Raw genomic sequence first — 26,828 nt, 5'->3', positions numbered from 1 at the left:
CTGGGAGTAAAAAAGCGAACTTGTTGCCCCCAAGTGGCCAAAATAAATCGATTAATGCAACTAAAAAAAACTTCAGCCGCCGTCTTCTCGGCCTCGCAGACAACTGTTACATGAGGAGCCGCCGTAAGAAATGCCTGTCGATGTGACACAATCTTAAAGTACCAGTATATAAAATGATTTGTGTATTAGTTAATACTGTAATACTATTGAGCTATATACTAAAAGCACGTTAATATATGTCAAATACATAACGTAATGAAACTTAATAATGGTAATTTCAGTCAGGCATAATTTGTGGAACCAACATGTGAAGGGTCCTTTCGCAGTTCACACGGACACCAACGCTAATGACCGATGTTTGTTTTGCTACAACTGGCAGGTAAAGCGTTTCATTTTACAACATTTACACGAATATTAGAAATGCTTTGCAGGGATTTATGGTATATATTAATATAAGATTGTGCCATTACGACTTGATGTACTCTAACTTTCAGTTAAACACTGTTAAAACGTTTGTTTACATTGGTTTCAATGCGCCCATTCAAGTGGCCTAGCTAAAGGCGTTAGCTGTGCCAATGCTAACTTTTTATGAAATTTGTAAACACATTTAAAACATAACACCAACTTTATAATACCCGTAAAATAGACTTTCTTTTTCCAGACTAACTCATCAGCCATACTACTAACATCAAAGAGAGCTAACGTTGGCAGGCTAACCGAGGCAGAGCAGCTGGGCTAAGTGGCTAACGACCGGGGCTGCTGCGTGGGTGTCAAATACAGAGAATTACGTTGTTTACTGTCCACTTTTTCTGTAAACATGCAGCTAATATCTGACGCAATTTATCTCTTGAGATGAATGTTGTTTTTAACGAGCCTCTCGTTTTATTATCCCGATTCTGACAAATGAGCCATCGAGAAATTACAACCAAATAATATTCATAAAGTTTAGTTATAGAAAACTGGCTAAATTTGCGAGAAAGAGTTTGCAAAGTGATTGACGAGGAAAAAATAAACAAAATTAATTAACCCATTCCTAATTGATTTGAATGACGAACGAATCAGCACTTAATTTTTCTATTAATATATTTATTTTGTTGAGGAAAAGTGACTGAAAAAAGATTTTTATCGTAATAGATTTGAATGTTCTTCCTCAGATTTGTGAGTAATCCTCTGTTTGGCATCAAGTGTTTGTTATTTTATATCCTAAAGAAAAATTTAAAACCACAATTAACCTTCTGGTTTCTTAAACTTTGATTCAGGAGCCAAATAGAATAGAAAGCATGCATTAATATTTAAAAAATATACCCCATTCCTCAAGTTGCTTAGGTATTTCCTCATCCAGGTAGCCTGTAATTCTTTTTGATTGATTAACATTGCAAAAAGATTGTGTTATTTTGTAGGAAAATATACAATATTGGGGGGAAATAGACATCATTATACAACAAAGTAACTGATAATGTAACATATGAATCACATTGTATATTGTAATTCAATAAGAAGATATTCTGGTCACTAGTTTTATTTGGATCACAAAAGAGGGTTAAAATTGTATTCTATTGTGAGACTGACAGAATATTTATTCATATCCTTAACTTTCTATCTTTCCTCAGTATGCCTGCTGAACGCAAGCGCTTAGTAAACATGGATGAGAAAGATGTTTGCCCCCCTAGTAACAAGGAAAAAGAGAAGGACAGAGATGGGGAGAGAAAACCGGCTTCTGCTCGAGACAAAACAAAAGACGAAGCCAAAATGAGTGGTAAAAAAGACAGTGGAAAGGAGGAGAAGAGAAAGCGCCTGGAGGAGGAAAAGAAGAAGAAAGAGGAAAAGGAGCGAAGAAAGAAAGAGGAGGAAAAACAGAAAGCAGAGGAGGAACAGAAGAAGAAAGAGGAGGAGGAGAAGAAACAGGAGGAGGAGGAGAGGAAGCTTCAGGAGGAGGAGGCCAAACGACAACGTGATGAGGAGGCAGCTCTCCTGAAGTAAGTGATGGGGAACTCTGTTTGTCATATCTTTCTAAAGCCAAATTTCATGCAGATATCCGTTAGCGCCCGATTGATGCAATTTGCATCATAGATAATACTCCTTCTTCACAGAGTCATAACTCAGACATGACACACATACAGCATGATCAATATCTGTGGATAAACGTCCATAGATTCCTTCACCATAAATACAAAACTCCATTTAAATAGCATAAAATATTTTATTTATCATTAAACATTCCTAGAATTTAAGGAATTGATAGGATTTATGACTAGTCGTATTCTGAACGTATTCTGAAGGTAACCGTGTGTGGCATGCCTGGCTATGACATATGACCCTTAAGAATGTAAGTTCCCCCTCTGTTAGTGTGGTCTTGCTTTTATCATGTATAGTTCTCCATTTTACCTCATCTCTGCAGGGAGAAGGAGGAGGGGCATCAGCTGCACCAGGAGGCCTGGGAGCGCCATCACTGCAGGAAGGAACTCCGCAGCAAGAACCAGAACGCCCAAGAGGGTCGTCCCGAAGAGGTCTTCTTCAGCCGACTGGACTCCAGCCTTAAGAAGAACACTGCCTTTGTCAAGAAGTTACGTACACTTACTGAACAGCAGCGGGACTCGCTCTCCAATGACTTTGGCTCCCTGAACCTCAGCAAGTACATCGGCGAGGCTGTGAGCTCTGTCGTGGAGGCCAAGCTGAAGATCTCTGATGTAGGCTGCGCCGTCCACCTGTGCTCCCTCTTCCACCAAAGGTACGCTGAGTTTGCTCCGTTACTGTTACAGGCGTGGAAGAAGCACTTTGAAGCGAGGAAGGAGGACAAGGCGCCCAATGTGAGCAAGCTGCGCACAGACCTGCGCTTTATTGCCGAGCTAACCATCGTTGGCCTCTTCACAGACAAAGAGGGCCTTTCGCTAATTTACGAGCAGCTGAAGAACATTATTGGGACGGACCGGGAGACGCACACTCATGTGTCGGTGGTAATCAGCTTCTGTAAGCACTGTGGCGATGACATTGCCGGTCTGATGCCGCGCAAGGTGAAACTGGCTGCTGAAAAGTTCGGCTTGAACTTCCCTCCGAGTGAGATCATCAGCACAGAGAAGCAGCAGCCCTTCCAGAACCTTCTACGGGAGTACTTCACATCACTCACCAAACACCTGAAGAAGGACCATCGGGAGCTGCAGAACACTGAAAGGCAGAACAGGTGAGTACCGGACCACAGTTGCTCCTTGGTCACTTTTTGTTGTTGACTATATGAGAAAGACGTCTTAGCATTGTCTTCTCTTCAGGCGTATCCTGCATTCCAAGGGGGAGCTGAGTGAGGACAGACACAAGCAGTATGAAGAGTTTGCCACTTCGTACCAGAAGCTGTTGGCCAACACTCAGTCCTTGGCTGATCTGCTCGATGAAAACATGCCAGAGCTGCCTCAGGACAAGACTGTGCAGGAGGGTGTGTGCGCTTTCTTTCCCAGACTTACAGCTAAATAATAAGGAAGAAACATGTCTTTACTTTAAATGAAGTCAAATCTCCTGCATCTTTTTTGTTATAACATTATATACATCTCTGTTCTCCCAGAGCACGGTCCCGGCATTGACATTTTCACCCCTGGTAAGCCTGGAGAGTATGACCTGGAGGGAGGAATCTGGGAAGACGAAGACGCTCGTAACTTCTATGAGAACTTGGTGGACCTAAAGGCCTTCGTGCCTGCCATCCTCTTCAAGGACAACGAGAAGAGCGGCCAGGGCAAAGACAAGGACGATGCCAAAGGTATATTTACATTTACAGACAGATGAAGAGATTAATTTTTTTTTTGCTACTCATTTTTCACACAGAGTTTTGTAGTAACTTGTGCTGCTGTTGCTGTCGGTTCAGATGGCAGAGAGGGAAAGGACGCAGCCAGCACCACAGAGGAGCTGGAGCTGGATCTGGAGGCTCTGGACATCACAGATGAACCTCTAGAACTGGAGGGACCGGACGAGGCAGAAAATGAAGAACTGGCCAAAAAATTGTTGGATGAGCAAGGTAAACAGAAAAGGACCTCTGTACTTCAATCTGATGGTAATTTTACAGGTCTGTATAAAAACTCATTTTTACTTCATGGTGTGTCAGCTGATGATTATATGGGTACCTGGTTATGGATCATTTTTGCAGTGTGAATTTTATCTTAAGTTGATTCTTATAAACTGTTATTTTTGTATGTGTAGAACAAGAGGATGAAGAGGCCAACACAGGGTCCCACCTGAAGCTAATCGTGGACGCCTTCATCCAGCAGCTCCCCAACTGTGTCAACAGAGACCTCATAGACAAGGTGATAAGAAACAAACACAAACCACAGTTTAACATGGTGTCCTTTTTGTTTGTGAGAATAAATGCCTTGCTTAGTGTTGGGCTGACTTGATATAAACAATATGACATTATGAAATGTTTCCACCTGACCTAACACAGTGTTACAAATGAGGAATGACAGGTTGCTGACGAGTTATGAAGGTAGTATCTTCAAATTCATGAGCAGTGTGTTGACTCTTGCAGGCTGCCATGGATTTCTGCATGAACATGAACACCAAATCTAACAGGAGGAAGCTTGTCCGAGCCCTCTTCACCGTCCCCAGGCAGAGGTAAAACAAATATGCAAACAATATGAACTTGCTGATCATTGGTAAGGAGATAACCTTGTTCTGTTGATGTAAACAGAGACACAGTTTGCGTTGATACACACAATACTTGTTAGTAGATACGCTCGCTGTTGGTTTTGGTCCTTTAATGTGATTTATTGACTACAAGAAAGATATAATACCGCCAGCCTTGTCCTATACCTTCAAACACCAATAGGGGGTGCCATGATCATACTGTATGGTCTGAAGAGCAGCAGAGAACTGACTCTTTCTCTTCTTGCAGGTTGGATCTTCTGCCCTTCTACTCTCGGCTGGTGGCGACTCTTCATCCCTGCATGTCAGACGTGGCCGAGGACCTCTGCTCCATGCTGAAGGGAGACTTCAGGTTCCATGTAGGTCCTCTGAGTTTTATTGTGACTGGATAAAACCAGTTTCAATAAACAACAAACACAAAAAACACTGATATTTAAAATCAAATGCATCAGCAGGATGTGCTGTCATAAACAGGCACGCAACGCTTATGCCTGTGATGGTTCTTGTTTTTATTTAGTTTCTATATTTGTTTGTTTTTCTAAATGTTTTTTCCTTTGAACGTAGGTGTTCATAAAGTCTGCAGAAGCAAACTAGCAGGACTCTATTTCTTCTATGACAATACCATAATTACATGACATACATTTAGCTGACGCTTTTATCCAGAGCGACTTGCGAATTGCTATTTATGTCAGAGGTCGCACGCCTCTGGAGCAACTATGGGTTAAGTGTCTCGCTCAGGAACACATTGGCGTCTCACATTGGTCTCTCACACCAGAGGCATGTGTCTTATCCACTGAGCCATCACTACCTAAGAAACCACTAAGAAAATCCTTTCTTAATTATTCTAATAATTCTGTTGTACTACTGTTTGGGCTTTAGATTCGGAAGAAGGACCAGATCAACATTGAGACAAAAAATAAAACGGTCAGATTTATCGGTGAACTGGCCAAGTTCAAGATGTTCTCAAAGACGGACACGCTTCATTGTCTCAAGGTGGGTGAACAATCGCTTTGTGAGATCTGAGGCTTTGTTACCTCCGAGCTGATCAGCCTGAGATAGTATGTTTAAGAGGATGAAAGTTTGTGTGTGTTTGGTTTCCTGATAACATAACACACACTAACCTGTAACTGAATCCCAGGGCTCTTCCTTTGACTGCAAAAAGAAGCTTCTAGTTTATGTTGTCTTACAACTTTCAGTAACGTACTATAACAGTAGGATAACACAAAAAAATGCGACGTAAACTTACCCTACTTAAAATCAAAGTACCTTTCCTTGATAGAGACCTGAAACTTTAAAATAGATAATATTGTATTTGTATCTTTACAACAAAGAACACTGACTTTACTGCTTTGTTTTATTATTTATTTATTTTTAGAAGAACTGTAAATCAAATTACTTTATTTTTTTTAATTTTATGCAACAAAAACTGGCTGAGAAGGTGGAAGTACTTCAATCTGCACTCTCCCTCTCAGGTTGCATATAGTCCCAAACACCTCCATTCTCTTTGTGTTATTAATAGTTAAAGGACTTGTGCTGGGGACGGGAAGGTTATTTTATTTTTTTTTTAATGTCACATTTGATACGTTTTTGATATTTTTAAAATTTATTTAGTTTTTGTCTACTAATACACACACACACTTTTACGCTTTTATTTATTTTATTTATTTGATGAACCATATGAATTGAATTCACAACACACACACGCTTGTTTTTTGTTTTTGTTATTTTTACTTTATTTTTATTTATTTATTTATTTTAATTTTTTTATTATTATTTTACTTTTTACCACACACAAACACAAACTTTTACAATTTTATTTAGTTTATTTAAATAAATGTATGAAATTAATTGTTCTTTTGTAAGTTATTTGTAGCTTTGGCAATGTTGTTTGATTTGAATTGAATGTGTTTGTGGCCCAACAGATGCTGCTGTCTGATTTCACCCATCATCATATAGAGATGGCCTGTACACTGCTGGAGACGTGCGGCCGCTTCCTCTTCAGATCCCCCGACTCTCACCTGCGTACCAGCGTCTTGCTGGTTAGTACACATCATCACCGTAGATCAGTAACGTTAAAGCGGAAGATAAAAAACCGTAGGAGAAAGAAAGAGAGCTGATTTGGGAAAATGTTGGACCGTGATGGCGGGGAAATATGATGATCGGACTAAGTTGGACCTAGTCTGTTGGAGTAGCTATTATTTTTACATTAACATGTTTGTTTTAAGTCATAGTCTTAATGTAAACAGCTGATATTTTGGTCGATTCCTTTCCGGTTCCAGGAGCAAATGATGCGTAAAAAGCAGGCACAGCACCTGGACGCCCGCTACGTGACGATGGTGGAGAACGCCTACTACTACTGCAACCCCCCACCTGTGGAGAAGACGGTGAAGAAGAAAAGGCCGCCGCTGCAGGAGTACATCCGTAAGCTGCTCTACAAAGACCTGTCCAAGGTCACCACTGAGAAGGTGCTGAGGCAGATGCGCAAGCTGCCCTGGCAGGACCCCGAGGTCAAGAGCTACCTGATCTGCTGCATGGTCAACATCTGGAACGTCAAGTACAACAGCATCCACTGTGTGGCCAACCTGCTGGCCGGCCTGGTGGCCTACCAGGAGGACGTGGGCATCCATGTGGTGGACGGAGTGCTGGAGGACATCCGGCTGGGCATGGAGGTAAGGAGAGGGGGGAAAAAAAGAAAAAGAGCATGGCTGAAAATATGTGCATATATGTGTAATACTACATTTAGTGACAATATATAAAAAACTGTTGATGAGGTGAAGTCAAGAGTGGTGAGGTAACGTACAGTGAGATCACAGGATGACAAACACCAGGTGCTTATCTTTAAGATTTACTGTGACTGTCATCGTTTGAAGAACACAGGACGTGTGAGAATGTCGTCTGGCTCCATTGTGAGCTCAACACTTCTAAGCCTGAGATTCAACCACGTGAAGTGGTTGAATCTCAGGCTCTGACAACAGAGAGGCAAAATGTAATGACCAGCACACGTTAGAAATCATTCTTACTGTTGTGGAAAAGCTTTCAGATATGTAGACAGTACGACATAAAAACTTGACCAGAATTTCTTTAACTTTGTCTTCGAGTGGAGTCAAATAATCACAAAGAAACCGCTGAATAGGCAGATATCTGTTTTGAGAGTGTACGGCTGGCTGGTCATGTTCATCTAGATCAAAAATAGTGCAAATAACATAATCAAATACAGAGTCTGACATCAGTTTTGATTCGTCAGCTTGTTCTATGAGCCCATGTGGCTTCTGTTTACAAACTCAGTTCTGCCTGTAAATGGATCAAGTGAATTGAACACGCTGATCTTTATAATACACTAACAAGCAAACAGTTTTCAGATGAACTGTAGATATAATTACATCCTATATTGTATACCAGCAGTTATCCAGAAATAATGATTATTTTCATCCGTGATTAATCTGGGGATTATTTTCTTGAACAAATGTTTAGTGTACAAAATGTCAGAAAATAGCTAAAAATGTCGGTCATTGTTTCCTAAAGTTGTGCTTGAATGTCTTGTTTTGTCCGACCAACAGCACAAAACACAGAGATAGTTTATGATCATAAAAGTCTGAAAGAACCAATACGTTCTGCTCGCTGTTGATCACTTGCACTCACTTTACCTCAGAACCTCATTAAGAACACTGTACTAATTTTACACTAAGAAGCTGGCGGTTCTAGGCACCTTGAAATTGCTCATTGAAATTGATTAAATGACCTGACAGGATATTAAGTAGTTTAAAGTAGCTGCACCAACTACAACATTCAAAAGCTTCTAACATGTTTATGCATCAGTAAGCGTGCCATTCTGCTGCAAGAAGACTTGTAAAGGAGTATTTTACAGTGTTAAATGGCTGCTTTTACTTGATCAAAGGATCTGAATACTTGTTCCATTTATGTCCATTTGCAGGTCAACCAACCTAAATTCAACCAGCGGCGTGTCAGCAGCGCCAAGTTCCTGGGCGAGCTCTACAACTACCGCATGGTGGAGTCGGCTGTCATTTTCCGCACCCTCTTCTCCTTCATCTCCTTCGGGATCAATCCAGACGGCAGCCCCAGCTCGTTGGACCCTCCGGAGCACCTGTTCCGCATCCGCCTGGTCTGCACCTTGCTCGATACCTGCGGCCAGTACTTTGACCGGGGCTCCAGCAAGAGGAAGCTGGACTGCTTCCTAATCTACTTCCAGGCACGTCTTCTTATGCTCCTCTGGTCGCTGTCTTTTTATTTCTCAATGTCTCTTTCATTTTAACTAGGTATGGGGTTGTGAATTTCGAATAGTCATGTATTATAAAATTTTTTATACTTTACGCCACAATCGTCTTGTCTTAAAAAAACGGCTAGTAACGTGTCACTACCAGGCATCGGTAAACCATACACAAGGTCTCTCTACCGTCCTTCATCAAAGCAGTTCAGACTGCTAATTACGTCTTTTACTACGTTAGCGTTACTTTTCTCCAGCTGGCACGGCTCTTAAACGAACTGTAGAGATGTGTCTATATATGTTACCAGCTACGAGCCAGGCTAGATTAATATAAGAAACCAGTGAACTCCAAATTACAGGAATTAGGAAAGGAAAAGCTAGCCACAACTATTTTATTTGAGGGTGAACCATGTAGCATTGTCTCTGTGTTGTTGTGCATGCTGGGGGGAGGATCTTTGAAGAATGGTTGAATAGTGTGAATATTGAATAGTATTTTCACTTGAGATGATATCATTCGTGCGCTCAGATTCTCCGTATTTGTTTGCGCCTTTCTAGTCTTTTCGACCGCTCAAAGCTACACTACATCGCATTCACCCTTTACTCACATTCATACACTGGTGGAACAATTTGGGGTTGTCCAAGGACACTTCGACATGTCCTGGAGGAGCTGGGGATTGAACCGCCGCCTCGTCCGATTAAAGGGCAATCCGCTCTACCTACTGAGCCACAGCTCAGTACTTTACTCACTACTCCCTGAATAACAGACACTCAGAAGTTTACTCTGTAGTGAGCCGTAAACTGAGATTTCAGAAACGTGTTAATCGCCAGCTTTTTGCGTCATCGCTCACAGTAGTGTACATGCTAACTATTTTGTCCCATTGTGGGATTTTTACGAGGGCATTATATATAGCGCTGTGGTTCCAAATTGGTGGGAGGGCATTCTGAGTGTGTTGCGAGCAGTTGGGTCAACTTTGTTCTATAACCACCGCCCGAAAAACTTTATTTTATTTCTGGAACAGCATTTTTAGTTTATAGTACCGTTTTCCACTACCTCGTGAGTAGAGGCCCTTTAACATCCAAGCTTTAGAGTACAAGTAGTAGTAGTACTACAAGTCGGTGCTTGTGATGTACCATATTCTGTATATTTTGTAAGTGGTTGTTGCTATTAACATTATTGAGTCTTTAAACTGGGTGAAAGAACGTCAAAGTACCAGACAGTATTTAGATGTTGCATATTTTTGTTCAGTTGCCATGTGCAGTAGTATTCTAATGTGCTTCTGTTGACCCCTGATAGATTAAACAGTCTGTAAAGAAGGTGAGAGAAATGCCAGGTACCTGATAATTACTGGATGTAGCTATTTCTTTTAAGATTTCCAGGTACAGGTCAACAGAAGCACAACAGAAGGAAGGTCACAATTTCTGACACCCTCCTTCATGTTCAGATTTGACCCGGCTGCTCCTTTTTAACAAAGTATTTCCAGGTCTCTCTCGCAGAACCGATGCTGTATCTCAAGAGGTCAAATAGAGGTTAAATAAATAAATAAATAAAATGATGTGTGTGTGCAGCGGTACATCTGGTGGAAAAAGAGCATCGACGTTTGGACCAAGGACCACCCGTTCCCCATCGACATCGATTACATGATCAGCGACACCCTGGAGCTGCTCAGGCCCAAGATGAGGCTCAGCTGTTCCCTGGAGGAGGCCACCAAACAGGTCACCGACCTGGAGAGGGAGGTGCTCGTCAAACTAGGTAGGAGCGTGTCTAAAGATGAATGGAGGAGGAAGTTGTCTATATCTGGCATGTTATTACTGCAAGTGATGTGAGTAATTGTTTGGCATCCGGTCTCGCTGGTTGAGCCGCTCCCTGTCGTCCCGGCTGAGCAGCATTCCCAGATGTGTAGGAGGACGGTCGTGCTGCATCACTCACTCTCTATCTGTCAGAGAAGTTTAGCGAAACACGTACTTAACACTCGAAAGGCCCGGTCATTAAAAAATCAGGAATTATAATTATTAATTAATATGAGTCTCTGTGCATCGAGTTTCTTTTTGGTGGTTCACCAAAATAGGTTTGTCGCCACCAAAAGAGTCACATGCAACTCATTAGTCGACTAACAGGTAAATAAAATTTAGCTACTTTGATAGTCGTTTAATCATATAAGTTTTTTTTATGCAAAGATGCCAAACATTCTTAGATTCCAGCTTCTCAAATTTGAGGATTTGCTGATTTATTGTGAGCTGAATATATTTGGGTATTGGCAATGGCAGTCATCACCTTGGGCTCTGGAAACTTGTGATGGGAATTTTTCACTATTTTCGTACATTTTACAGACCGATTAATGAAAAAATCAGATGAATCGATCATGAAAATAATAATTTTAACTTGCAGCCCTAGTTTTCCCTGTTATTCAGTGGTACAGATACTTTTATTTTGTGTACCAACTTGTATAATGATTCAACTTGTTTTCCAAAGTTGATAATAATAATAATTTATTTAGTTTATTTATATAGCACATTTCAAGAGCAGATGTCACGAAGTGCTTCACGAAGAGACAGAGCAACTGACGTTAAAAGCAGACAACCAGCAAAACAAATGGACAAAACAACAAGTACTCATGCTCAAAAATGTGAGCTTTGCTGTTGATAGGTCCAGTATATTTTAAAACTCTTTCAGATTGAGCAAATAAAATAAAAGTAAAAGGACAAATCACTCTTCCTGCCAACTAAACCTCAGAGATCCATTATAATATGAGGATGTCACTCCGGATTTAAATCCCAGGTGGACCAGAAAGTACACCAAAAACCACAAGGTAACTGTGGCTGTAATTATTACAGGGGTGAGGAAATGTTACCCACATTCAGGATTAAAATGACTGACCAGGTAATGTTAAAATCACCTCCCCCAGAGAAATAAATCCAGTCCGAATGGGTCTATAGAACTCCATAAACGTTGTGAAAAAACTATTCAAAGGCTAAAGTTGGTGTGAATTTACATTTTAATCCCATGAAAACCAACAATGTGTTATCTGTCAATACTTTCTGACTTCCTGTCTGTGGCTCTCAGCTCCAAGCATGGACGCATAATAAGATCAGTGTTTCTCCCACTGGCCCCACCCGCGAGTTCCCGCCCTGCTCGGCCCATAATCTGATGACATCACAGATTTTTTTTTTCCCAGCTCAAGGAAAGTTTTACAAATACACAACCTCCGTTGATCAAAAGTGCAGTGCTTGTTTGCAGTTCGAGGTGCACTGTCAGTCTTACAGACGTATCTTTTATAATGGTGGTCAATGGGGAACATGCATTTTGGTTCTGCAGGGGGATTTTACGCTGTAATACCACGAGTGGCGTTATCCAGGTCTCATTATACATCCATGGCTCCAAGCCCATTGGTTCCCGCTGAAGATGTAAATCTTTTAATAAATGTCACTGCCTAGTTTATTACATCCGTCAGCGTGCGACGACAAGTCATTAAGGAGGGACTCTTATTAAATTCATTCAAATCATTCATACAATCCCATTAAGTTTACTGTTGTGACTTTAACATAACTCGGGGCGCTTTTTGATGAGGTGCAGTTACTCCTTTAAGTGTACATATAGTTTTGTATTAAAATAGACTTGAAAACATGTGAACCTGTTCTTTTAATAGGGTGAGTAACTGCTTAGCCGTGTTACAACCTGTAATTAATACAGCTGCTGCAGAGTGTAATGTGAATTATTTCAGGAATGCAGAAAACCTCAGAGAGAAAATTTCCTTGCCGAGGAAGAAGGAAACATATGTGTTGCAGGTGTATCTTACTCTGCAGCCTGGACAGCTCCGCCTGATAGCAGCACAGGAACACTGGCTTTGTTTAACAGTTTCAAGGTGTTGACTTGGAATATGCAGACAAGAATGTAAACACCAGCCCCACCCTCTGGGAGAGTGACTCTGTGTGACGGACTGGAGGCCATGGCAGTACTCAAAGCCTTTACTTAAGTAAAATTACAATTACAACAATGTAAAAAACAAAAAAAATACTCTCATTATGACATAGATTGTTAATACTGTACATTAATTAATACAGCATATTACTGTTGCAGCCACTCGAGGTAGAGCTAGTTTTTAAAGGGTAACTTCTGTATTTTTCAGCCTAGACCCTATTTTCTTTTCCCTTTTCCTGATGTCTTTTTGAAACTGGTCCAGTATTAAGCGAGCGTGCTGCAGTCGGTCCATTAAGGTGCTTGTTTTTGCCACTGACAGGCTCAGATTTTTATTACAAGTGTCTTGACAACCTTATGGAAAGTATCCCTACAAAGAGAGACCTTTTTTTTTTCTTTAAAAGAGTCAGATCTTTTTTGCCTAACCAGAAATTGTCACTATATCGCTGTCGTCAACGCCACCAGACTCCATTGATACAAACATAAATTTTACTTTGCAGAAAACAGGGGTTGCTGGTCCTCCGCTGTCTTGTTCGATTAGTTTGTTTGTGTTAGTGTGTGACTTTGTTATTTTTGTTTGGCTTTATTTTTTTACAGGGATAAAAACACCAAAGTCACACAATAACACAAACAAACCAATTTCAGCAGCGGGAGACCAGAGAGGTATAATTACTGTTTATGTTAAGGGAGTCTGGTGGCTTTGACGAGAGGGATATAGCGACTGTTTCTGGTTAAACGAAAATGATCTTACTCTTTAAATAAATGTGTATCTCTGCTAGTTGTCCTCAAAAGGGGCACATGGTCAATCATGAATAGTGGAGAAAAAAGAAGAAACAACTGCAACACAAATTTGCGAGACGTTTGGTTGACAACTTGGAGACGTCTGAAACGTGACAAGGAGTTCCAAAACAAGTGAACAAGCCAAAAATGTTATGAGCCCCTGGTTTAATCTTTAACAACACATTGAATTCTGTAAGCTTATCACGTGTTTTTATGTAAACACCTTAATCAGAAAAGTGGAGTAGAAGTAAATGTAAATGTACTTTCCACTACTTGTGTGTGTGAACGTGTGAGAGAAAGTGATTGATGAGGCTGACAGAGGCCCCCGAAGCTCAACAGTGGTCCCATTGTTTTACCTTTCATTCTTTAACCAGGATCAGGCATTCTTCAGTCCTCCAGTCACACAAAACCTGATCTTCAGCTTCTGTCCGCCTGCCTGACTTCATTTCTTTGCTGTCGCCACAATTGCATAATCAGGCTCCGTATTCAGTTGCATCCAGGTTGACCATTAACACGGAAGAGCACACTAATGAAATAGTTATTCCCTCCTGAATATTTGCTCTATTTATAAAGCTTGTCTCGGAGGTATTTATGATATAATCTTTCATAACCACCTGTGTGTAATCTGATTACTGTTTTCTGCAGAACATTATGTGTCTTAGAGATGACGTTTTCCCAAAAGCTTCCTGGTCTTGTGTGTTCACATGTCGTACTGTGTGTTTTCATAAAGGTCTCGCCATGGAGAAGGACGGCCGCTCCAGTGCCATGAGTGAAGGGGAGGTTCTCGACGAGGAAGACGACGACGGCGACGACGACGAAGAGGGCGGCGCTGAGACTGAGGAGCAGTCGGGCAACGAGAGTGAAATGAACGAGCAGGAAGAGGATGTGAGTCATTTTATGGATTGCGACCTAACTAACAAAACATCGTTCATTCTCGTTTGTTTGCTCGTTTGTCACTGTTGTGTCGGTGAAGTGACATGATCACTTCACACTCAGAGAAAGTTTATATAAATAGTTTTGTCCACTTTTGATGTTCTTGTTCGAGAGGAGAAGCCTCTGAAAATGTATTTAGACCACTGCGAGTAACTAAAGGCCGGGACACACATTATGAATTTTGAGCCGATTCTGAATATGATTTTGGACTACTGATGGGACCAAGCTGGACCGGGTCTGTTCCAGTCTGGGTCAGTTGGTGTTGACAGTCTGCATATAGTCTGTGATATATAAAGAGTTTAATCTGAAGTCCTTATCATTGATTTGCGGCCTTGTGCCACCTGAGAGAGACATACCTGTAAATAAACAGCTCTACCTGAAGTTACCGTCAGTTCCCTCTGTGGGCTCCACAGTCCTACACGCCTCTCCGTCGAGGATCTCACCCAAACCCTGAGCATTTTTCCTGGGCCTTTTTTAGCACAAACGTCTCTGCAGTTGGTGTTCTTGTGGCATTTGCGGGGTCATTCAGTGTGCTGTCTGTCGTAGGTTTATGCTCCCTCCTTACTTTAATCAAAGACTGAAGAATGTGTGCAAGTTGGGGAAACTTCTATGCGGTTTGTTCAGTCTATGTAGGGTTTCAACTAGTCTCCAGGGGCCTCATTACAGAAAGTCTATCTTATCTCAGTTTAGGATGGCATTTAGGATTTCATTCCTGAAGTAAGAATGTACAGACCCTGTCCTAAATTCAAAATAACCAAAAAAGGCAGCACCACTGTTGTTAGGTCTGTATGGCAACGACAATGAAGATGGGGGGGGATCAAAATATTATGATTGAAAGGATACTCAAACTGCACAATAATGCTTTAAATTCCCAGGAACATATATTAATGTTTCTGCTTCTCCTCCACCGACACGATAAATGCCTCAGACTCAGTTGTAAAATTAAATTTAAGCCACACAGAACAGGCATGACTGGATGAGTGCAGATTGAAGAATCCAGTTTACAGCTCTAGTTAGGATTTAGTTAGAAGTTAAGATGGTCTGAGATAGGATAGGACACGAGGATAGGAAGATAGGATTTTCCTATCTTTGAAACTTAAGATAGGATAAGCAGTTAGGAATTTTTTAATGAGGCCCTAGCCCTACGTTCATCCCAAGCTTAATCTGTTTGGTTTGGTTCAATCAAACTCTTGTGCGCTCTTTGTTTGCTCTTTGTGACTCCAGAGAAGATAAACAGACACATCAGGTTCAGGCCTGTATTCATGCAGAACTGTGTCATGTCTGAGGTATCTGTGATCAGGAAGGAATCTTCCTCATTTCAGAAGTGGATAACTTACATTGCTAACAACTTGCTCATATTAAAGGTTTAAATGAAAAGGATGCAGTCGATCCATTTCTACTTGCTGTTTTACAATATCCTACAGTTATTAAACCCAGAATCATATGCTCATCAATCTTATTGGCTGAATTCCCCCACCAGTTAACAAGCTATGACTCTGTTTTTGTTTTTCACAGGAAGGGTCAGAGAATGAGGAGGAGGAGAGGGAGGAAGAGGAAGAAGAAAACACAGACTACCTGACCGACTCCAATAAAGAGAACGAGACCGACGAGGAGAACAATGTAAGATCGAACACGTCCATCTGAAGAGCTGTAGATAAGAGATTCAGTGATAAATCTGCCCAAACATAAATACAGTGCACAGTAATCACTATCATCATAACATCCTGAGTGATGGGGAATGTCAACACTTACATTTATAGATCAGTGTTTTCAGCATACTATCATTAACCGGTCTCTGCCTCCTTAACTTGGTTATTGCAGCAAAGTGAGATGATTTTAATTTTAGTTTTAAGAAAATGCTGATTTAAAGAAAAGAGGTGTTAATTAAAAGATTTGTACATTTATTTGTGTTCATTTGCTGGTTGTGTGTAGGAGGTTACCATCCGGGGCGGTGGACTGAAGCATGTGGCCTGCGCTGAGGACGAGGACTTCATCCAGGCTCTGGACAAGATGATGCTGGAGAACCTGCAGGTATGACATCCTGCAACTCTCCTGTCGGCTAAAATAACAGTTTAGCATCACAGTTGGTCCTAAAACAGAAGTCAGGTGCCCATTTGAACACTGAAACAGGTTTAAACAGGTAATCTGAAGCTTATTTGAGTTCAAATTTAGTGTATATTTTGTCTTTTTAGTACTTTTTGTAGCTATCCACTTCAGCTCCACAGGGAAGCGCAGCAACCTAGAGTCATAATAGCCGCCAGAATAGTCTTGACCTGACCCGTGTGTTTTCGTCCCTGCAGCAGCGTAGCGGCGAGACGGTGAAGGTGCACCAGCTGGACGTGGCCATTCCTCTGCAGCTGAAGAGTCAGCTGAAGAAGGGAGGCTCCGGACAGCCGTGCATCGGGGAGGCAGAGTCGGAAATCTCCGACACCATGCAGTTCGTCATGCTAACACGCAAAGGCAACAAGCAGCAGGTAAATGGATGGCTGTTGTAGTCAATATTAACACACATATACACACGTAGGCCAACTATTGCAGTACAGTGTATCCTGCTTTGGGACTGACTAAAAGGTCACTGCCTGTGTTAAATATTATTGTGACAGCAGACATAAGTCACTGTTTGAAATAAAGCATTTATAATCAGTGGTGGAAGAAGTACTCACATATTTTACTTGAGGACCCTCTTAGTTTCTAGGGCACCAGAGATGTTCGTGGCTCTCAAAAGTCCAGAAATACTCACAGGAACAGGATTGTAGTGCGGTTTTATAAACAGTGAATATCTGAGAGCAAACAGACATGAGGAGAGGAGCGATACACTTTCTCTGCCTCGTACAGAAATGTCCCGCTGAATGAAATTGCCTCACACACTCGCCTCAGTCTGAATAATATTGACTCTGGACTTGGAGCTGTGTGCGTGCGTGCGTGCGTGCGTGCGTGCGTGCGTGCGTGCATGCGTGTGTGCATGCATGCGTAGGCAAGCTGCAGCGGTGGAATGTGTGGTTTGGTTATTGTACTGTAGGGTGTGTCCAGTTTTCCTGCCAGTCGCTCGGTGGTTTTAATGGAGCGTTCAGTCCACACGGTTTCACTCTGCCAGATACACGCAAGCAAAAAAAATAAATAAATACATATGGAAGTTGGACAGAACACAGAATATCTTTGTAGGTGTGTTGTTGGGAAATCACATTTCTCTCTCTGTAAACACACTCTGCTTCACCAGGCTACTGCAGCAGTGAATAAAAGCATCCTGTTTGTGTGTTTGGTGGGTGTCCTTTCTTGCCTGCATTATACATTTATCCTTGGACTTAACATATAAACTGAAAAATAATATAATAAATATAAAGACTTTTAAGAAGAAGATTATTTAAAATAGGATGTATATTATAGGTTCATCTCAAAAAATTTGAATATCATGGAAAAGTTCATTGTTAGCACCAGAACCAGACTGAGAGATTAAAGGGTCAGAAAACCTTTTGCAGGTGTTTTGAGATAGTTATCTGATTAGAGCTCTTCTCAGGTTGACATTTCTCTATTGTAAATTCTTTATTCTAAAACACTTAATAGTTTTGAGATACTGGAGTTATGATTTCCATGAGCCGTAATGATCAAGATTAAAACAAAACAAAAAAAGGCTTGAATTATTTAACCGTATGTGTAATGAATCTAGAATATATTAATGCGTCACTTTTTTAAATTAAATTATGAAAGAAAACTTTTCCACAATCATTTTTTTTAGATGCACCTGTAAGGTCGTTTTTCTTTGGGTTTTAAAATGTGAGAAAGGATTGCTAAAATGAGACTCTCTTGTCCTTTTTGGCTGCTCCAAGCACAGGTACAGTAACACCACGGATATAGATGTAAAATCCAGGAGGCTGCTGGATTGGCCGAGTTTTCACAAACAATGGCTCACTTAAGCTGAACCAAACATGCCACAGCCTGGCTGAGAGCGAGTTTGACTTTTTAGGGAGGAGTGGAGATTTATGTAAAGTTATTGTTTATTGATCCCCATTGGGTAATTCGTTCTCTGCATTTAATCCATCCTAAGATGGGTGATAACACAAGACAAAGTGGCACAATAGTCGTTTTATCTTGATTATCTTGTTTTAATAAACGTTTGAAGTCAAAAGTAATTGAAAATAATTTGAGTTATCACCCAAACCAAACACACACACAACATATCGCTAACTGCAGCTCTGTCCCAAAGAACTACCATTGACCTACTATATAAACAGTGCATTTGTCAATATAGAATATCTGTGATAAGAAGATTAATACCACTCTCCTGTCTGTACGGTAAATATGGAGCTTCAGCCAGTTACCTTTGCTTAGCACAAGAACTGTAAATGGGTGGAAACCGCTCTGTGGGCTCAGACCAGAGGTTACAAAATTATCTCTAAAGCTCCCCCATAAACCCAACATTTTTGGAAGTAGGAAATTTATTTTTAAAGGTTAGATGAGAAGATCGATGCCACTGTCATGCTTGTGCATTAAGTAAGTTAAAGCTTGCAGGCAGTAAGCTTACCTTAGCATAAAAACTGAAGACGGGGGAAAGAGCTAGCCTGGTTCTGTTTTAATATCAGAGCCCAAGTCAACTTTCAAAAATCCAAATCAGTTGATCCACACAGTTTACCAGTCTTGTGATATTAGTAATCGGTCCCTGATCTGATGCCGCTGTGTGTGTTTCTGGTCAACAGTATAAGATCCTGAACGTGCCGCTGTCATCCCACCTTGCGGCCAACCACTTCAACCAGCAGCAGGCCGAACAGGAGGAGCGCATGAGGATGAAGAAACTCACGCTGGACATCAATGAGAGACAAGAGCAGGAGGACTACCAGGGTACGGCACGATGAACGCCTGTTCTGTGATGATAACACATATAAACACATAATAAAACACAAATAGCAACACGCTCACCATGACTACTGTAACAGTAAGATGAGCAGGGGCTCAATCCTTCACGCTGTATGTTAGATTAAAAAAGTGTTCAGATATTTCCTCAACTGTAGGAAGAAGGAAGTTAAAAGGCAAAACTGCAAAGTCTGAGCATTTCCTTGTTGCTTAATTGTCAATAGTGCACCCAACCTCACCTGAAATACAGGCAGGGCTCACCCCCTCTGCTAACCATCTTCCTGGGGGGAAACCCTGCGACTGAATTAAAGGTCTTTTTACATATCGCATATCAATCAGCGTAGCTCACTGCACGCTACAGTGACAGCAAATGTGAGAAAGGAAACTAAAACATCAGTAATATTCTGTTAGAGAACATCTACAGGAATATTTAGATGGTAGCCTGTCGACATTTAGCTGTTTTGTCGCCACTTCTTGTCTAATTGGTTCCATAAGCTGAGATTACTGACAGATAATTGTACTGAAATGCAAGATGCTTCTTATCAATGGCTGTTTTTAGACAGCTAAGGAACTCTACTAATCAGGACCTACAGTCAAAAGCTAACTTGTTCATTCGTTTCTCTTCTATCTCTACATTAATATTTAGCTCGTCTTGTTTTTGCCATGAAAAAAGAATATTTTTCATCATAGGTTTTGTGGACAACATTAACACTGTGTGTGTGTGTGTGTGTGTGTGTGTGTGTGTGTGTATTACAGAGATGATGCAGTCCCTCGCTCAGCGTCCGGCTCCGGCCAACACCAACCGGGAGCGCCGGCCTCGCTACCAGCACCCGAAAGGCGCTCCCAACGCCGACCTCATCTTCAAGACTGGAGGAAGGTGAGCCGTGATCACTGAAGCGCCGACACTCAAACAAACGATGCCGATTGTGAGGATTAGGGCTCGTTCTCTAAAACATGCACTGACGCCACCTGGTTGGTATCTCCTTTAAACAGCGTGAAAAGGGCAAGAAATGAAAGGCATGAAAAGCGAGACAGACAAGAGAGACAAGACAGGAAAGACAAGCAGGAGAGAAGCCATGTCACGGAGTAGGCTAGTGCAGATGTGTGTATCCAAGCCCCATCGAGGACTTTAATTAAACATCATCAGCAAAGATGAAGCTTCAGCAAGTTAGTTTGAAAAAGCAGAGCAAAGGTTTTGTTGAGAAGTTCATGTTTATATTTGCACTTTTAACTGATTCTGATTTCAGGTCGGATTATAAATCTTTCTGTAAAAGCTCTGGGAATATTTTGAAATAAAGATAACTTGAAGTTTATTCTTTTTTAACATCAAAAGCACCTTGTGAGTCTTTCTTGCTTCTGTATTTCAGAGGATGTGAACAATGCATATGTGGCGTTTAAGCTGGTCTAATTGGTCTCTGGCAGGCATTGGTTGGATACAAATGCATTTATTGGCAGAACCTAAAACACAAATGCACATAGATTCCTTTTGCGGTCCCAGGTATGTCAGTCAGTGGCCCATTGTATTGAAACACATGCATTTGCTTTGCTAGTGCCCCCATTGTTTCATATTGTGGCAGGTTAGTCCATATTTTACCAGAAATATGACACTTTTATTTTGGGAAGAATCTTTTAAAATGAGTATTTTTTTTTTAATATAGGAAGTTAATAAAAGTGAAGGGAGAACAGAGGTGGGAAAAGGGAGTTTCGGGATGAAGCAGAATATGTGATTTGTCACAGTATTAAAACACAACAATCTGATATTCTAACAAGGCCTGTGTGTGTATCACGGCCTGATATATCTCCCTCCTCTGAGCCACAGAGCTCCATTGTTGTCTAAAAACTATTAACAACCCATCAGTGAGCCTCACTGTTGCACTGGGTGACATGTTCCTTCATCACCATGAACACACACACTGTAGTTTATTTTGACTCAGTCCCACATTACACCGTCTACACCCGCCCCAAATACTCAATAGAGCACCAAATGTGGATTCATCCGCTGCTGAAAATAGTCCCCAACAAATTAAATTATTAAAGAAATTACTGAGCCTTTTTAGAAAAAATTAAACTCTATATTTGTGAGGTATTTTTAAAGATTTACGTCTACCAGTGAGCTTGGAGCAGAAAACCATAGACAGGAAGTCAGCATTGAGAGACACATTGTCGGTTCCTGATTTTTCATGGGATTTGTTTCATAATAAGAAACATGCAGAACGAAATCAGACTTAATCTACAATAAATTCAATAAGCTAAATTAGCTGCTGTATAGTTGAACTAAAATTGTTTGGTATCAATACCAATAGACAACAAACTGACATTTTTAAAATACATTAGTTTTTTATGTTGCCTACCACAAACATTTGTAGCTTGGTCAAACTTATTGAAAGACTGGTACTGGTACTATAGTAATTTTTTGATATCATGGCAGATTTTTAAACAAAAGTGGCACTTTTTTTTGAGGGGAGGGGTTTTTAAATTTTATTTTATTTTTTTATATATAATTAATGCGCATATATGATTAAAGTGTATATAGAAGAGAGGAAGCAAAAGGGATATTCATGTTTGTTTTTTTAAAATCTATAAATAGTTTTTGATTTCCCTCAGTTTTGGATTCCTGGTACCATAATAAATGTAATAATTGCACAGAACACACTAGTAATAACATAAAATACATTGTAATCATTAAATATATAATGGACATATTTATAATTATGTATCAAATGACCATGTGTTATGTGAAATCACTTGTAATGACAAGCCCACAGAGAGTTATTAGAGAGTTTTGAGCTCATCGTGTACCTGTCCGGCCCAAGATGTAAAAAGCCACTGTACACGAGATGCTCAACAGCAAACAGCAGACAGACACAGTTAAGAGACTAGCTGGTGAACATAGTGCAGCATTTTGCAGCTAAAGAGGCAGATATGTCCATCAGGTGCTGGTGGAGACCAAAAACAGAGCAAAAAGAGGGAGAATATGGACTCACATTCATCATGTTGCAACTCCCCCCTCCATTAACACATCAGTTATGGCAGGTTTAATTTTTCAGTTCTGGTCGATTTGGCGACATTTGTGGTTACCGTGTTAACAGCAACTGGGGTTTAATACTACAGAAAACTGCGGAAGAGGATTAGGGCCAAATGTGAGATTAATGTCAGATTTCTGAGATTAAATTGACTTTAATCACAGAATTCTGACTTTAAACTCAGAATTCTGACTTTTTCTCCGAATTCTGACTTTAATCTCAGAACTCAAAAAAAACTTCACATGTGGCCCTAATCCTCTTCTGCAGAAAACACTCTTTGGGCAGTCAAACAAAATCTTGTTGTTTTAATGAGTTTTAAGAAGTCATACAATAATAATTACAGCTGTGATCTGATTTCATGCTGCACACGGAAGCGATTTCCCACAGAGCAGCAGGACGCACCAAAGCTGCTTGTTTGTTCTTCTTCCATAACTTGCTGCCATCTTTAAAACTATATTAGGCAATGCTGGAGAAACTAGTGAGAGACGGGGAGATTAAAAAAAGTATCCACGCTCTCCCTTCACGCCTCCCTACAAAGCCACTCCCCCAAAACACATTCTTGGTACGCTCATTACTGTCCTGCGACAGCCACAAACAGATTAAATGGCTTTTGTGTCAGAGCATTTGATTTAGTGATTGCTATCAGGATTTAAAGAGAATTTTTAGGCAAATATAACCAAAAAAGCTTCTGAAATGCAGGGAATGTTGTGTTAGCATTAGCAGTAACTTAATCCAGCTCTGATTTGATACTGAACAGTAAACAGAGGAACTGACTGCATCACTGGATTACCTGCAGTTAAATCCAGCACGGGAATGGCAGACCGTTGAAAACAAATACATAGAGAGGTAGTTAAGTAATCTAAATACATTGAACGGCTATTGCTTAAAAAATGTACATCGATAAATCAAAAACTTTAACTTTCAGACTGGGTTTAGGACTGAAAGGTGTTGTCGTTGCTCAGCAGCTCTGCAGTAAATGTCTGCTCTCTCCTCCAGGAGACGCTGATTGGAGTCTGGGTCCAGGCTGAACGAGCGAGTGAATGATCGATCGAGAGAAAGAGAGAGAGAGGAAAAACAAGATCGGGGGGGAGGGGGAACCCGTCAAAACAGGGGATGACTCCTCCTGACGCCCACTGATGCCGGGACAGACCAAACCCCTGACCTGAACACACACTCTTACCGTACTGAGGGGCCCGAGGAGGAGAGGCAAAACCAGTAGCTGGGGTCAGAGGGTCAGGGGTCAGACAGATGGCGCACTCTTTCTTTTGGACCAGAGAACGAACTACAAAGACGACTGAACATCTGACCGGCCGACTGATGGCGAGACACCCAGACGGGTAGGCGGGATCAACGGATCACCTCCTGCTGAGGAAAAAGTGACTCATATTTAGGAGTTAAAAACCTGCGAGTGCGACAAAATTTACAGCAAGAGATCTGGATATTTTTATTTTTGCTTTTGGGACTGTTCAAATAAAATTAAAAAAAAAACGGGAACAAGTGTGTTCGGTCAAGCTTTCTGCTAAACTCCACGCTATCGTCAGGGCAGCGCTGAGATGGAGGCGAAGGGCGGGATGGCGAGGGTTTTAACACTTGTTCATAAACTGTTCGCCCAGGAATGCAGAGGAGGACGTGATGACACAGATGAATCATGTAGTTCAAAAGATCGAAAAGTGGCTGATGGGATGCCACTGCTGTGTTGCTTTGGTATGTCACTGCCTCTCTGCTGGTTTATGGCACTTATAAACAGTATGATATGGTATAATTCAGTAACACGTTATTTATGGATCTGTAATTTGGTGTAATTATAAAGAAAACAGATCTGAGAGCTGAATGGATTGGTTGATTGGCAGAAAAATAATCTGTTACTATTTTAATAATCAATCAATGGTTGGAAGTCATTTTAATTCCATACTAGTTAGGTTCGCCAATGTGATCATCAGCTACTTTTCTTTGTTTTATATCGTTCTAAGTTGAATATCTTCTGGGGTTTGGACTGTTTTGGTTTTAAAAAAAAAACAGAAAAACAAGCAGTGTGAAGGCATCACCTTGGGCTCTGCAAGTCGACAGATTAAATGATAATGAAAACGATCATTAGTTGCAGCCCTAGTGTTGAGTTGATGAGCAGTTGTTGGTTTCCAGAGGAAGTTTCTTGAAAGAATTTTTCATTATAATTTTTACCAAATTTCAAACTATGAAACTTGTAAAACAAAGCGTTGCCAACCATTCTTATTGGTATATGCCACTGTTGTGATAACGGTTTGCCTAATACACAGAATATCTCCTGTTTTACTGTCTATTAAAAAATATATATTGACATGAGGCATGCTGGCAAGTAGCTAGCATTAATAGTCAAACTTTGTCTTTCAGACAAGTAGTTCACATCAATTAGAGTAGTTTACAATGAACGTAAAAATACGGAGTAAGATGAGAAGATTGATACCACTCTTGTATCTGTACGGTGAATTTAAGGCATGTTATATCTTGCGGTTAAGGCCGGGAGAAGATACCAGGCGAGCAGTGGCGACAGCAGGAAGTTCTACTCCCAGAAAAGAAATAGTCGAGCACAAATTACTTTTGTCATTTAACCAAGTTAGATATAACGTGTTAATTAGTGAACTTTAGAGGAGCTGGTAGGTGGGTTTTGTGACCTTTGGACAGAGCCAGACTAGTTGTTTTCTGTTAGTCTTTATGCTAAGACTTGTACATCTGAGTGGCATGTCAGGCAAGCAGTGGAACACGAGTGACACGCTGTTTATACGCTCCATAAGCCAATAAAACAGCAGCTGCATACCAAAACCCAACAGTGACACATGGTCTGAATCAAAATACACCACGAGAACGTGCCACTTTTCGGTCATTCAAGCTCCTTGAAGATCTAGAGGCCTGACTGCATCAAGTTACCTGATAAGTGGTGGACACCTTCAGTTTTTTCTAACTTCTATCCGGCTAGATGCTAGAATCAGGAGCAGCTAAGAGTGAGTTTTGACAATACTGAGCTTGCTTTGATTTGGATTTGTGAAGTGTAACATGGTAACAGTTGTTTTTTGTTTTGTTTGGGACAAATTGATAACTGTGTGCCTGAGAGACTTTCTTAGCGGTGACAGTAACTGTATTATTTTATCTGTTGAGCTTGTAGATGGATAAATATTCTCTGTATTCTGCTGCATGGGCCTTGTTCTGCACCAGCTCGTTGTCATTCTCTGTTGTAGTAAAGCGTCCAGCCGTGGCTCTGACTTAGTTTGTCTGTGTCTAGATTCAAATGTATTGTTCTTTTCCTGCAAGCAAAAGAAGAAAAAAAAGCTTTGTGTCTCGGCTCATGACAGACAAGAATTATCACAATAAATGTATGAAGATGAACGCCTGTTTTTCTCTAAATGAGGTCGCCATGCGTTTGTGTGGCATTTGCGTGTTTTCAGAGGGTGCGCCTGTTTGTTGAGGTCTAATTACAAGGCAGCAAAGATAAGTATGTCCTCATTTCCTGCCCGGTCGCTACTCTAAACACTGCGACTGGACAGTATTGCAAACTACGGCCGTAGTAATGTAATTATAAGTTAAAAGTTACAAAGATGTATTGCACTGTGCCAGAAGCTACGGAAGATGTCATTAGTGATTTTTCCAAGTCCATATAAACATTGAAACAGATTTAACTTGTTCTCATTCTTCTTCCTGTTCACACTGCCCATTAAAAAAAATCCCTTCCTAATGCACTTTCAACAGAATTGGGGATATTCACAGCATTTGAAAGTTTATGTGAAGTAAATAATTGGCTTCAGCAGGCTTTTTAGTACAAAGTCCCTCTTTTTGTTTCTCTGGGGGAAAGGAGAAATTATTACATCAAGCAAAGTCTGTTTTAATGCTCACACGACCACCAGAATACTTCAAGACAGACTTGAAAGTGTGTACAGCAGATTGCACTAAGCCGTTTCATGATTTGCCCAGAGAGCCAGAAATCAACCAGTGCAAATACGTTAAATTATACTAGTCCTGTATGTAATTTGATGATTCTGTTATTCCTTGCAAAAAGCGATTTAGAAATGAATGTACCTCATCCATTTCTTACCTTGACCTTTGCGCCGTGTCTACAGGCCTAACTAATATGCATATTGAGATCCGATCACGATGCAGTTTGAGATAATGAGAACATACTTTTATTCCAGGTGTAAATGCAACGACCCGTGGATCAGACTTCATTATCCAGATACATAACCTGGGAACATGTGAGCACAATTTAAACTAAAATAATGTTAAAACTAGATTTTCACACTAAAAAACAGGCCCACGATACATTAGAGGAACAATGGTAAAGCAGAATCCCTTAGGATTACCCAGACGACCTCATACACAAACACAGACACACTCTCTCTCTCAGCATGGCAGTCGTCAAGCAGCACTTCTTCAGGAAAGAAAGCCTCTGTGTTGAAGTCTTATGTAACCGTCTGCAGTCCAGACAGTTTGCTTCTGTGTTGCTGGTCAACACACAAGTAGTTGTATG

At 40.8% G+C, this 26,828-nt stretch overlaps 1 protein-coding gene across 3 annotated transcripts; it reads left to right on the top strand.

The window, feature by feature from the left end:
* The first annotated feature begins 272 nt into the window (after positions 1-272).
* Positions 273-25,693, top strand: upf2 (UPF2 regulator of nonsense mediated mRNA decay). 3 transcript variants are annotated; one of them, XM_038709481.1, is made up of 21 exons: positions 273-379; positions 1,611-1,976; positions 2,399-3,178; positions 3,264-3,424; positions 3,551-3,742; positions 3,848-3,997; positions 4,180-4,283; positions 4,505-4,590; positions 4,871-4,979; positions 5,500-5,613; positions 6,543-6,659; positions 6,900-7,289; positions 8,552-8,827; positions 10,409-10,592; positions 14,266-14,420; positions 15,984-16,088; positions 16,401-16,499; positions 16,769-16,942; positions 19,160-19,301; positions 20,070-20,190; positions 23,336-25,693. In XM_038709481.1, the coding sequence occupies exons 1-21, from the start codon at positions 348-350 to the stop codon at positions 23,340-23,342; spliced, it is 3,864 nt and encodes a 1,287-aa protein (XP_038565409.1). In that variant the 5' UTR covers positions 273-347; the 3' UTR covers positions 23,343-25,693. The 3 variants fall into 3 exon arrangements, with proteins under 3 accessions (XP_038565409.1, XP_038565408.1, XP_038565410.1); XM_038709480.1 differs by having other exon boundaries at positions 23,333-25,693; XM_038709482.1 differs by lacking the exon at positions 23,336-25,693 and having other exon boundaries at positions 20,070-20,648.
* Positions 25,694-26,828: the final 1,135 nt, after the last annotated feature.

The sequence above is a fragment of the Micropterus salmoides genome, unplaced genomic scaffold, assembly GCF_014851395.1.
Source record: "Micropterus salmoides isolate LMB-PRFRI ecotype aquatic unplaced genomic scaffold, ASM1485139v1 Ms_hic_scaffold_9, whole genome shotgun sequence".
Taxonomy (NCBI): domain Eukaryota; kingdom Metazoa; phylum Chordata; class Actinopteri; order Centrarchiformes; family Centrarchidae; genus Micropterus; species Micropterus salmoides.
This window is presented reverse-complemented; position numbering and strand designations above follow the sequence as displayed.